This window comes from Symphalangus syndactylus, chromosome 14 (assembly GCF_028878055.3).
Source record: "Symphalangus syndactylus isolate Jambi chromosome 14, NHGRI_mSymSyn1-v2.1_pri, whole genome shotgun sequence".
Lineage (NCBI taxonomy): Eukaryota > Metazoa > Chordata > Mammalia > Primates > Hylobatidae > Symphalangus > Symphalangus syndactylus.
The window spans coordinates 62,705,727-62,719,454 of record NC_072436.2 but is presented as its reverse complement, the minus strand read 5'-3'; the positions used below and the strand labels follow the sequence as shown (position 1 = coordinate 62,719,454).

The 13,728-nt window shown below is 41.3% G+C and overlaps 1 protein-coding gene across 1 annotated transcript in view; it reads left to right on the top strand.

The window, feature by feature from the left end:
• Positions 1-13,728, top strand: part of LOC129462996 (EF-hand domain-containing family member C2-like) — a 128,087-nt gene that overhangs the window by 52,719 nt on the left and 61,640 nt on the right. The window contains exons 10-11 of the mRNA XM_063617743.1: positions 2,348-2,544; positions 5,257-5,387. Of these exons, the coding sequence (XP_063473813.1) occupies positions 2,348-2,544; positions 5,257-5,387 (328 nt within the window). The remainder of the gene's footprint in view (positions 1-2,347; positions 2,545-5,256; positions 5,388-13,728) is intronic.

The window sequence follows — 13,728 nt, the reverse complement described above, 5'->3', positions numbered from 1 at the left end:
AGGTACCTCTATGGAACCCAAGGGCTTCAAAATCATGGTCTGAGTACCACTAGTTTTACTTGTAGCCAGCAAGCCAAGAGGAAGTCTGTATTCTTGGTAGTCCTACTTACAAAATTTTTCTTTGGCTGTAAGACAAGAATCCCAGATACACAAATTGAATCGTCAGGGTCCATCTTTATCTTGTCCTTCTGTCTGTTGAGGTTGTTGCCAAGGTTCCAGCACTCAGGCCCACAGAATGCCTCTCTGCGATATGCTGGTACCACCGTCATTGCTGAGGAGAGCCATTGACTTACCCAGTCATGGCACTGTAGGATCCTGTTCTTTGTCTCAACATGTTTAGAACTTTTATCAGTGCTGAAGACACACATTTGGGAAGAATAATCAGTGATGTGCTGGTTAACTGGCTCTTTGAAAAGATTTTAAAAGCCCTGATTTGTACTGTTTGCCAGTTTCCATGGTGTGAATACCCCAACCATGGCCAATTTCAAGCAGCCAAGAGTTTAAAAACTGGCTTGCAAAATCTCTGAAAATTCAACTGTCAGCTCCTATGAGCTGGTATGAGCTACTTAGCACACCAATGAGTAATGAATAACTTGTATAACTAAGGCTCCAGAGTGATTTGAATAATGGATCAAATCTTAAAATATGAAATTGCATAGGGATGAATATAAGTCATGCTCTTACAGGTCAAAAATCAACTCTATACGCTTAGAATGGGGAAGATGTGGCCAAACAAGTTGCAGCATGTATGAAATAGAAAGGAGTGATGGTAGTCAGCAACAAGCTTACTAGTAATCATAGTGGCCATGATTGAGAACTTACTATTATCCTTACAAGGACTTTATGAGGTTAAGTTTTGTGTTAGTCCAGCTCCTCCAAGAAGCAAATGCCAAGACAAGATTAAATGTGCAAGATATTTAATAGGGGGAATGCTGGTGAGGGAAAATGTGGAAGGAGCCAGAAGAGGCTAAGAGAGCTGTCAGACTGTAGTGCAGTTCTGATGTCTGTGAAGCACAGAGGGAAGGAGGAAAGAGGGAGTCTTAGACTACAGTGAAATTCTAAGAAAATTTCGACAAGGTTGACAAGGAGTCCTTGAGGCAAAGTTGCTAGTTGGAGGAGTCCTTGTTTTGTAGGAGTGAGCCTTACTGTCCCTGCCTTGCTCACTCATCTGTTGGCAGCAGCCTGTGGGAAGAGTGACCTCAACACACACCTGAAGATTGATGTAAGAACACAGCAGCTGGGGCCTTCCATCAGTTATGTTCCCCACTATAGGCGACCTGAGAAGTACATTTTCAGGGCCTCCACACATCTGATTCCCATTTTACCAATAAGAATTCAGAGAGATTAAATAACTCCTAAAGATCACCCAGCAAGCGAGCAAATGACAGAGCTCGGAAGCCTGTGTCTTTTTACCACCCATCGTTTCTGAATGTGGTAGGAGGAGTGGGATGAAGTGACCAAAAACCTTATCTGGTCTCAGGCTATATTTGTAGGTCTGTAGATTTCAGTTCGGTATCAGAAGATGCTGGAGTTGCCTGTTCAGCTCTACTGGCTACTTTCAAGAGGTCAAAACAAATAATGTCTAGAAGAGAACAGATGAAATGATGACAGTTCTGGAAAGTAAGAAATATGAGGCATTACTAAAAGAAGCAAAGGGATTTTACCTGTAGGAAAAAAAGACTTAAGGGGACTCCCATAGTTATCTTTAAACACTTAAGTAATCTCCTTTACAGAAGTAGAGTATTTGCTACGTAGTTTGCATGTCACATTAAGTATAAGACATCACCTGGGACAAATAGGTGGAAATAAGCACAAGTGAGGAATTTTCTAACTGGTACTGTTTAAACATGCTCTAAAGATGAGTGTCTTCCTGATGTTCCACACTCCCAGTATGCTGCTGGGCATATATAGGAGGTCCTTGCCAAGCGTTTATTGGACTGGGAAGGGAGTAGAGAGAGAGAGAAGAAAAGGCTAGAATTACACACCATTTTTTCTCTTTTTTTTGTTTTTTGTTTTGTTTTTTTGAGATGGAATCTTGCTATGCTGCTGAGGCTGGTCTTGTACTGCTGGCCTCAAGTGATCCTCGTGCCTCAGCCTCTTCATTGCTGGGACTGCAGACACAAGCCACCATGCCTGGCTTTGCTTTTTGTCTTGAATATCCTCACCTAGGAAATCTTATTTCTTCATTCACTGCCTGATTCTTCCCTTAAGTCCAAAAATAACAGGCAATATGAGTTCACAGGTAACTTATATGGTAGTTTGTGCTTGAAGATAAAGTAACTGAAGGCAAGTCAGATGGTTCTTTTAAGAATAAAGGCTGCTCATGAACTTTTCTATTTTTTTATAGGAATTGCTGGTAGGATGTTCTTGAAAAGAAGTCGCGTTAAGAAGCCTGGACAAGAAGTCTTTAAAAGTGAACTATCTGAATATATCAAGGCCGAGGATCTGTACATTGGAGTCACAGTGAATGTGAATGGTTACCTATTTCATTTGCTCAATGCTGATGAGTATACCTTAAACTACATGGAGCAGAATGCAGATAAGGTGAATTTACTTTGTGTAATTCTTGACTTGCCTCTCAGCCCTTCTCGGTCTGTGTTTTTCTTTCTCTAGGGCCTTTTCTTCTTCATCTTGCCACCAGTTTTACATTGTGCATTCACACATGTGGGCATGAATAATGGATTCGTGTGACTTGGCCACATGTCCCATCACAGAGGCCAGGTTCTTGTCTACTCTGTTCACATGCTGGGTTCTCTTCTGCCCAGCATCACGGATTCCAGGCACAGGTGGGAGGGAGGGCCGGGGTTGAATCAAGTTTTCCTGGGTTTTCTGCTGATGCTAACAATGTTTTCAGAAAGAAATTCAACAACTATAGGAAAGGAAAAATCTGGTGTCACACACTGTGCCGTCCCAGTTAATTGGCACAGGCCAACAGAGAAGGCCAAGACCTGAACAAACAGAAACCTCAAGGGAACTTAATAGTTGCTGGGTTTGCAGCTTCCCATAACAGTAGCCACCTGAGGCCTAAATAAGGATTGAAGGATACATTGGCAACAGTGAGCTCAAAGAGTTTTTTTTTTGTTTTTTTTTGTTTTTTTGAAATAAGATGGCAGATGGGTACTGTCACTGAAAGTGCCATTATGGCAATGCTGTTCAGTAAAAATAACATATTGATAAAATCTTGATTTTAAATGCGGACTAGTTCAGTGTACAAACATGTTTATTTGGGAGTCATTGCCTAATATGGAAAAATCTATCTGGAAAATTTTATTTTAAAAGTTTACCTATAAGTGATAATATTTATGTGTCATTTATATACATACAGTGCCAATTTTGTCTCATTTATATATAAAATGGCTGGGGTTAAGTTGCTAAGATGGATGTCTCTGTGTACATCACATCGTTCATATCAGTTTGGGTCCCCTGAGAAGCAGACGCCAAGACATAATGAGAAGTGTGAGAGATGTCGTGGTGGAAATTTCTGAGAAGGATAAAGGGGGAGGGGGCAGGAGTGGGCAGGGGGGAACTTCAGACTGGGAGGCAGGTTGAACCCCTGTGGAAGGAGAGAGAGAGGAAGGAGGGGTGGGTAGGGAGAGCCTCAGCTGACAGCACAGCTCTGAGAAAGTCTCCACCAGGCTGATGGGGAGCCCCGGAGCAGACTGCCCATCAGAGAGGTCCCCTGTCAGGCAAGAATGGCCTGGTTCTAGTCCCCCTGCTGTGCTGTGTCATTGGGTGGGAACAGCCTGGGGAGAGGGTGGCCCCAGCAGCGACATTGCCTGTGAACTCTGTGAATCTGGAAGGTATGGCAGCTGGAGTCTGTCAGCCAACAATGCTCTTCTCCACAGGGTCTCTCTTTACAGGAGGCGTGAGAAGCGCCCTCCATGGCTGCCATGCCATCTCTCCATTTGTAGTCTTAGGGATTCAGGTTATCATAAAACCTTGAACCAGTAGCTATTCAAAAACACTGAATCTGGATGAGAAACTCAGTCATTGGGAGTTTAGATTTCTATAGACCAGCAGGCCTGGCTTGGGAACCTGACTCCACATTCATGGCTGAGGGACCTTAGATATGTGTTTTTCCTGAGCTTCAGTTTCTTCATCTTTGGAACGGGAGGAACAACAGTGCCTATTTGGTAGAATTGCTATGAAGATTAGATGTGATAATGTGTATGAAGCACTGAGCTAACCATGAGGCCCATGGTAAGCTCAATTAGTGTTGCCATGGTAAATTAGAGTTCTATTTCCAATCAGAGGGTGAGCCTATACCTTAATATGAAATATATATAGCATAAACATAAGACATAAAGGTTTTTTTTTTCCTTTGGGGATAATAAAAGCAGGGTAGGACATTATCTGGAATCAGCATCCCAAGTGAAAACTGCGTTATTTGAAAACTGCCCTTAACAAAGACATTCTAAGCAGAGAAAGATTGCTATACTATTTAATATCAGCCTGAGGAATCTTTTCAAAAGAGCTAATAGATCCTGTCTTGGAAATAGATGAAAGGAAATGCAAAAAGGTGGGAGGAGTAGGGGTCTGCGATAGGTGCCAAACCACCTGGATCATTTTCTGGTGGGAGAGAGGGATCTTTAGACTAAATTGCCATCAATATTTTTATTGTAAAATTTAATCTTCTCATTTTTGGTCTCTTAGCTATAATTATTTACGACCTTATGTTTCACTGGATGCAAGAAGTATTCTTACCAAGTCAAAAAGCTAGTCACAGGATAAGAGACAGGAACAGTGGACAGCCCCGAGAATGACTGTGCGAGGGTGAGGGTGCCTGCATGGATCTTTGATACCCAGCCTTGCTTTCATCAGTGCGTTGCCTAATGGACAACAGTTCCAAGGGGACCCCATTCTAAAGATCTAGAGAAAATGGAGGGCTACTTATCCAGTTCTGAATCCCCATTTTCTCCATTAGGATCTCCCAGCATATTGGGCCAATATCCAAGGGTTATATAGGGAGTAGGCTGAGATGGAACCAGGGGAGGTTTTCTCATCTCTGTGGTCTGGTGTTCCTAAGCTCATTTCCCTCAGAGTTGGGGCCTGTGCTGATGTCAGCTGTTGTCCAGAAGCTTTAACTGAGGAGATACAAAGCTAGTCATGCCTTCTCGGTGTTGGTTTCTTTGCAGAGACAAACCTGCTAACTTCATGTTCACAGTGTGAAGTCCCTTTGCTGGCCATCAGCAAGATTGGGCTCCTGAACTGTAAGGAATATTTAAATATGTTTTTCCTTTCATTTCCCCCTTACAGTATCCTTTCAGTAACCTCAAACTTATCCTACAAAAGCTGAAGCAAGAAGAAGGAAAATTCAGAGAGCTCAAGCAGGTATTTAAAGCTGCTGACTGTAAGCACACAAACATGATGGATTATAATACATTCAGGTAAGCCATATTCTGCTAACAATCATCTGTTTTCCCCTCAAGGTTGTCCAAAGAACAGAAAGAACTATTTCTTTCCTAATCAGTTAAGTATTTTTTATTAGGAAGTGGCATTTCTTTGAGTTTGTATTATTTTGTGGTCAAGTTTTGGCCACTAACAGTAGTAAATGTTATGAATTTACATATAAATGGAGTTTGTACATGGGAACAGAGGGACAAGAGCATAGAAAGTCAGCTGGTCACACATTGTCTTATGAATCAGGAGGTTGAAGGATCAGCAGAATGCCAGGAATGGTGCATCTGAGTGAGAAAGACAGAAAAAAGCACCACTAAGAGCACCTCCTCCCCACCAAAATCTGGGGGACAAAGGAGGGACATCTCCAGGAATGTGATGAAGTTGGAAAATAGTAAAAACTTCACCGATTATCAGAGCAAAGGTGATATGTATGCATCTGTGTATACATGTGCTTACACACGTGTGTATTCTGAAAGACTTGAAAATATAGGAATTGAGGGAAAAATATATGACAGTAGTTGGAAATATTATAACAAATCATGATAAAGATTTTCTCTAAGGTGAAGCTGAATTCTGGGACTATCCAGTGGCTGACCAAGGCAAATTTCCAAACAGCGGAAACAGGGAAATTCAAATTCAGGGTGTAGTACAATCGTGAGACTTCTTAGGCTGAAAACAAAGTGAATGGAGCAGGAGCATTTAGGAGAATAAATTAAATCATGGATGGAGGACAAAGGGGACTTTCTCTTTAGGCTGAGAATTCTGGCTCCTGACAACGATAGTGGCTGAAAGCTATATAGTAAACTCCGCTTGATGCAGTCAAGATGTGGGCTGAGAAATGAGGAAGTGAGCCCAGGAGAGGGTAGCAGGGAGGTCTTTCTAACTTTGTGTCTGCAGTCGCCTATTGCATCACTACCTGGTGGCCTGGAGCCCACCATTAGGCCCAGAGTGTCCCAAGAGCTCATTTCTTGTTTTAACAAAGCTCTTTTATGTCTCCAAAATGTTGTTTGGAGAGAAGCAGTCAGAGGACATGTTTTTATTGTTTAGAATTCCCAACCTTCTGGGATCAATAAGAATTTATAGTTCTTTGTTATCGTTCATAGTCACATACACATGTTCACAGAGTTTTGGAAAATAAATGGAGACAGTAAAGAGCAGAGACAATTACACAGGCCATGGGCTAATGGAAAGCAGTGGAGGAGAAAGCAAGAAATTTCCATCAGAAATGAGGGAGTGGTTTCGTTTTATTATTTGTGTCCTTTTACAAAAGCATCCATTTTCCCAACACTCGCAAAGTCTATTGGAAACACTTTAGTGAGTTTATAGGGCTTTTTGGGAAGCACTTAGGCCAGGCAGGCAATCCAAGGAGGAAAAGTTGCTTTGCAGATGGAGGCCTGACCCTAATTGTGGGTGGGATGAAGGGCACCTACGCTGTGATTGGAGGGGTGGCCTCAAGGAGCTGCATGCTCAAAAAGAAGGACCTCCCCGTCCCAGAAATTCCTTAAAATGAAACTCAGATCAGGTTTCACCTGGCTTGAAAGATCCTTCAGTGGCTTGCCATTGTCCTCACAATAAGATCCAAACGTTTAACTGCAGCCACCAAGGCCTTGAGTGATGTGAGTCTGTTTGTATTTCCAGTGTCATCACCTCTTTTTCTGCAGCCCTGTCTTTTGGCCTCACTGACTGTCTTTGGGTTTCTCAAACACATCAAGCTCTTTCCTGTCTCTGAGCCTATGCACACCAAGTTCCCTCTGCCTGAAATGCAGTCACCACCATCCTGTGCATGGCACACTCTAGGACTCATCTCAAATATCAACTCCCAGAGGGGCTTTCATTCAGAGGGGCTTTCTAGATCCTATCTAGAGTAGATCACCTGCTGTTATTCTTAGCCACTTGTTTATATTTTTCACAGCACTTAGCACAACTTGCAGTTATTTTATTTAGAGATCTGTTTACTTGGGGATGGGGTGTCTATGTGTGTGTGCTGTGTGTCTCTTCCCCTATTCGAATGTGAGCTTTCTGAGGGCAGGAAACTCAATGGTCTTGTTCCCTGCAGCATCCCCTACTGCTGGGCTCGATAGAGTTACTAAATGAAATAATGAACCACTAGAGTTGTTCCTGGGGGTTCTAGTTTGGAGGTGATGGCATGGCCTTCAAATGAGAGCATAGACCAATAGTCTAGATGTCTGGATCCATATGACATGTTTGGTGCCGGGTGCTCAGCCCTCTCTGCTTGGGGCTGCTCATTTGTGCTCAGCCCACAAATGGTCCCTGCACCTTGTCTTCACCCCCATCTTATGCTTTTCAAACTTTTTCCTGAGCAAAGAAAAAGGAACCACATAGCCCATGTCTATCACATCATACCCTAATTCAATTCTTTGCTCAGTGCTTTTACTAGCTAATATTTTCCTTTCATTATGTATATGTGTGTATGTGTGTTTGTGTGTGTGTGTGTATATATTCTGACTCTCTTCATCAGAATATAACCTCTTCGAGGGCAGGTACCTTCTCTTTCTTGTTTACTGCTTTAGCCTTATGACTTATTTCAGTGTCTAGCAAACAATAGGGTGTTAATAAATACTAGTTGAATGGGTACTTTTTTTTCGTTTAGTGTTCAATATGCCTCAGATGAAATCCACGGAGATAATTCTCTGCTTTTGTGTCTTTTGTGTTCCACCTTCTCTTTTTTCTTTTCTCCTTCCTTCCTTCCTTTCTTTTTTTTTTATTATACTTTAAGTTCTGGGGTACATGTGCAGAACATGCAGGTTTGTTACGTAGGTATACACGTGCCATGGTGGTTTGCGGCATCCATCAACCTGTCATCTACATTAGGTATTTCTCCTGATGCTATCCCTCCCCTAGGTCCCGACCCCCCGACAGGCCCCGGTGTATGATGTTCCCCTCCCTGTGTACATGTGTTCTGAATGTGTACATTTTATCTAGCCCTCACTGCTTTGGCTCTGACCTGTAGGCTGATTGTGTCCATGCTAGTTCCTCAAGCTCAGACCTTTCTCCTGAACTATAAACCTGGAAACATGAATACCTCTGGGACATTTCCCCCTTGCATGTCTCTTAGGCATCCCAAAAATAACTTTCCCTAACTTGACCTCATTTTCTTCTTTCATAAAGTAGCAGCTAGGAGACTGTATCCTGATAAAGGCCGTTATGGGCATCCCCAAGAGCCCAGAGCAGGTGTTGGCTTTGTGTCTCTCCTCTCTCGACCTCTCCCACTCACCCTTCGGAATTATACGTCTTGAACTACCTCTGGGAACTTTCCCTTCTTTCCATCTCCAGCTTCATGGTTGTAGTTCAGCTTTTCATCACTGTTTACTTGGACCCTCTGGAGAGCAGTGTAACTGATTCTTTTTCTTAACTTTCATCCTCCAAAGTTTTGCCGGAGTGACCTTCCTAAACTCTGATTGGATCATTCCTCTGCTCTTAACCCTGCATCAGTGTGTCACGTGAGTTTGCCTACCTTTCTCTCCATATTTCCATCTCACTAGAAGAATACTTTTGTAGAAGCCACCATGTATTGAGCACTTACTGGGGGCTAAGCATCATGCTAAATGCTTTACACCTACTATTCACTGGTAGCCTCCTGTCAAGTTGTTACTTGTTTGCTTCCCTGTCTCCACATCAGCTCCTGCCAAGTGCAATAGATGTTTGCTGAATAATTTAATGAACGATCCTATTTCTCGAATAGTTTAATGAACGATCCTATTTCTCAAGGAACGTTCAGTCTAAAGCTTGTAGCAATCAAGTAAATAATTGATTTCCTTGCACCAGGGAAGGGCCATCTGGCTGTTACTTAGGGAAATGAGAAGCTAGGCCTGATCCTCACTAGCCAACTTGGGCAACTCACTTCACCTACCTGTATCTCACTCTTTTGTTCATATATTGGTCTCTGAGGTCCCTTTTAGGCTCTGACAACTGGAAACTCTGAAAATGTAAGTTTATAATATTCTTGTAAAACGTTCTCTTTTCAAATTTGTACATTGAGATAGTAGAGAAGAGCAGAGGCAAGCAAAGGCAGGATTGCAGCATAGGCCTATGGGCTTGGCCTCTGTGGCCCTGACTCTCTTCTGTTTAGATAGCTGGCACTCTCAGCATACACCTGGGGCTTCAGGGCCCAGACCTGCTGCTCTGGGCAGTGGTCCAAGCCCCCAGCATTGCCCTTCTCAGAGATGTGCATCTCTTCTCAGACAAATTTTGAGGATAGGAGCTGATAAACTACCTCTGTATAAGGTGCCATGGTCAATAATGGATTAATGTGTGGGCCTTTGGAGATATTTGCCTCAGAATAGACCTGATGGAATGCAGGGACAGGCAGCCATCAGGAAACAGAAGTAGGGAATGTTATGTTTTGTTTTTTTAATTTTTTTATTTGGGTAGGGAACATTTCTCTTTTGCCTTGTGGGAATTCACCACTTCTGCTTCTGTTTAGTGATCCTCTCGAGAATCTTTTTGGCATCGCCTATCAGATTCGCCTATGAGAGCTGCTGATCATTATCCAAGAGAGTGCAGCTAACTTTGCTCAGAGCCTTGGGATAGATACCTGGTGGCATTGGTGGGCAGATTTCAGCAGGGAGCAGGGCAGGGACTAAGCTTGGCAGGGCTAGTATTTCATGCAGTTGGGAACATAGGCAGGGTGGGGCTTCCCAGTGAGGGCCCTGGACTCTGAACCACAGGCAGCAGCCGCAGCAGCAGCACTGGGAGCCCAATGCCAAGGAAGATGTGGTCAGTCCATCTCTCTGGCCACCTCCCTGAGCCTTGATCTACCCATCAGAGATGACATCTGGCCCCATGTAGCCTGTGTGTATTTTGGTTAGCTGAGTGCTTGTCTCTTCTCTCTACCTGGGGAAGCTCTCAGAGGGCAGGGCCCATGCATGGTTCACTCTTGTGTCTTTCCCAGATACCTCCAGAACCCAGTGTATCAGACCTCAATGAACATAGTGAATTATTACAGATTTTTTCTTCAGATCCCCATTATCAATTGCAGAGTCAGTAGCTCTCCTGTGAACATCCATGTAATAAATTCCTTCTAAGATTTAGAACCTCAAGGAAATTTTCTCTCTTGTAAAACTAAAATTCTTCCTAAAAGAGGTAATATAATAGAAATAGTTATCATCACTGGTTTTGGAGTTGGCAAACCCAGATCTATCTAGCTCTTGGCTCTCTTGTTTACCAGCTTAGTGGCCTTGGGGAAGCTGCTAAATAATTTTTTCATCTGTAAAATGGGGATAGTAATACATAGGGCACAACTGTTGTGATGAATACATTTGATACGAAAATTCTTGTTGTAGCTGACTAATGCATGGTGGATACTCAGAAAGTGAAAATGCTTTATCCCGATAGTTGTAAACTGGTGTCATCAACAACAGTAATAGGAATGTACATCTTGTTTCCAGTATTTCAATAAGCTTTATATTTACTCATGGTGGGGGTCATTCAAAACATTCTTTAATAAATGAGGTTGAAAGAGAAACTCTTAAAAACTTGTAGGCCTTGAAGATGGAAAATAATAAACATCATTGTTGGTGGACCAAGGCTGGGAAACATTAATATAATCCACCCTATTGCTGTCCTTTACTTCATGGAAGCAGATTGTAAATTTAGTGCTTAGAATGTGATAATGATCTCATCCTGATGTATCTAGAACAATTATCTCTCCCTTTATATGGTTTTGCCCTATTTTTATTTGGACTACTCTGTGTACATTGCTATTGGTGTTTTTTATTGTAAGCAGTCGAGCATCTTTTAAGGAAGCCACTAGTCTATGAATCTATATGAACAAAAGCAAAAACAAAGACAAAATCCCAAAGCACTCAAACATAGGTTCTTATCATGAACCAAATAGATTCTTGGACAGTATTCATAGCCTGTCTTAAAATGGAAATTTCCATATATGTTTTTGAAAACAGCATTTTGAACTTTCCTAAAAGCATTAAATAGAAATAATGTGATGGTGTAGAAAGAATGCTAGCCTGGGAATCAAAAGATGGAGATCTTTGATTTGATTCTGTCACTGCCTGGTGGTGGTGTTTGTATTGGTGAGGGCTTAGTTTTAAAAAGGAATATCCTCTCTGGCTAATTAAGCGAAAAAAATAATTTATTAAAAGGAGGCTGGGTGGTTCACAGTGTCTTTGGAAGGGCTGGAGAAACAAGCTCAAGGCTGAACTATAGGAACAGTGCCCAAAAGAGGGCTGTAGAACTTGTCTCATGAGAAAATGACCTCTGTTACCACCACCCATGACTCACTGCTGCACTTGCATTGATGCCAAGAACTTGATTTTACCACAGCCATAACTACCACTATTTCTGGCAATCATCCTTTACCACCCCTGAAGGCTGGGCTCCTTTGACACTAAACGTGCCCTACCGTGAGCTGCTTTTCTTCTGTTAATCCCTTCTGAGGCACAGTCTTAAGTAAGCTTCCCTGATTGGTAGAGAGCCTGGGTCACCTGCATATTTCTAATTGCAAGGAAGTCTGGGAAATTGAGCTCTGACCTCTATGTTGGGGTGGTAGGAAACTTATGTGGGAATTTCTCCAAATATAGAAAGGCTATTTAAAAGATAGCCTTTGTAGAAAGTTTCCGTTAGGATGAATAAGTTCTGGAGATCTATTGTGCATCATGGTGAGTATAGTGAATAATGATGTATTATATACTTGGATTGCTAAGAGAGTAGCTCTTAAATGTTCTCACCACAAAAAAATAAGCGTGTGAGGTGATAGATATGTGAGTTAGCTTGAGTTAATTACTTCTAAATGTATACGTATATCAAAACATTACATTATGTGTTGTAAATATATACAATTCTATTTGTCAATTATACTTTAATAAACCTGGGGGGAAATAAAAGAAATAAAAGGTGCCCTTTTCATTTGCCATGAATATTGCAGGGATAGTAAATCCAAACCAACATGAGCCAAACAGGGAACACGAATATATGTTGACAACAGGGACTAAAGTCTTTGTTTGTAACCAAAACAAGCAAAGCATCTACCTAGTTTTAGTACTTTGAAAATATTGTTTTGACTTGCCAAGCAGCTAAACAAGAGGCAAAGCCCTCCTCTACGCTTGGCTACTTTTGCAATCTCTGATGAACTTTTCTGAGTTTCCCTTGCCTTAAATGAAGGTATTGGATTAAAAACAGGTTTATAGGCTGAAAGCTGGGAGTTATATTTTGTATGGCTTTTGTTTAATGTTTTTAAAATTAGGAGTTTAAACCTAAGAATATATGTATCTGGTGCCTCTTGGAAAATAGAAATTGGACCCACATTTCTCTATGGCAACAATCTTTTGGGGGTGAATGGCACTCGCCTTCCTTAGATAGAGCCTGTTCTCTGCATTTCTTCTCAGTTTCTACAAGTCCTTATTGTCTCACACTAAGGCACTTTCTCCTATTTATGTTACATACCTACCCCAGTAGGTACTAGACTAGGTAATTCTTGCATTAGATCATATAAGGCACCTCCCAGACATAAAATTCCATTATTTTGTTACTCTAGGTATTGTGGAAAGAGGCCTTTAGGAATCACTGTATAAATAGTTAAAAACAGAACTGAAGACTAATTTTTTAAAATTAGAATCCAAATATGATTGTATACTTGGAAAATCCAAAGGAATCACTTTTAAAATGGTTGGAACTATTAAGAGTATTCAGGAAAGTAGCTGAATATAAGAAAGCTATATATAGAACAATAGCTTTACTTTACATCAGCAATAACTAGTTAGGAAGTGTTCTGAAAAGGAGAATACTATTTGCTGTAGCAACAAAAATGAAATATCTGGGAATAAATTGGACAAGAAGCATAAGACTAAAATGAATGCAATTTTTAAACTTGATATCTCTGAATGGGAAGACAATATTGTGAAAATTCTGATTTTCCAAATTTATAGATTTGAAGCAATTCCAATCAGAATTATACAGTAGGTTTTTGCTGTTGCTGTTGTTAGATTTGGTTTTGTTTAACAGAGTTAAGGGAGATAAACTGACTGATCGATTATGAAGGTTCATCAAGAAGAATAAGGGGTTGAGAATATCCAATAAAATGTTGAAAGAATATTAAAATGTAGATACTAGGAAGGTATATGATTTACATACATTTGAAAACATTTTCCAGCAGAGAAACAAAAATATTAGTGAAATACAGTGTAGAGTCCATAAAAGACCCATTTTTATGAACTTTCGTATAAGTATGGAGAACGTTTCAAATCAGTAGAGAAAGAATAAATCATGCTGCTATAAAGACACGTGCACACGTATGTTTATTGCGGCACTATTCACAATAGCAAAGAGTTGGAACCAACCCAAATGTCCAACAAC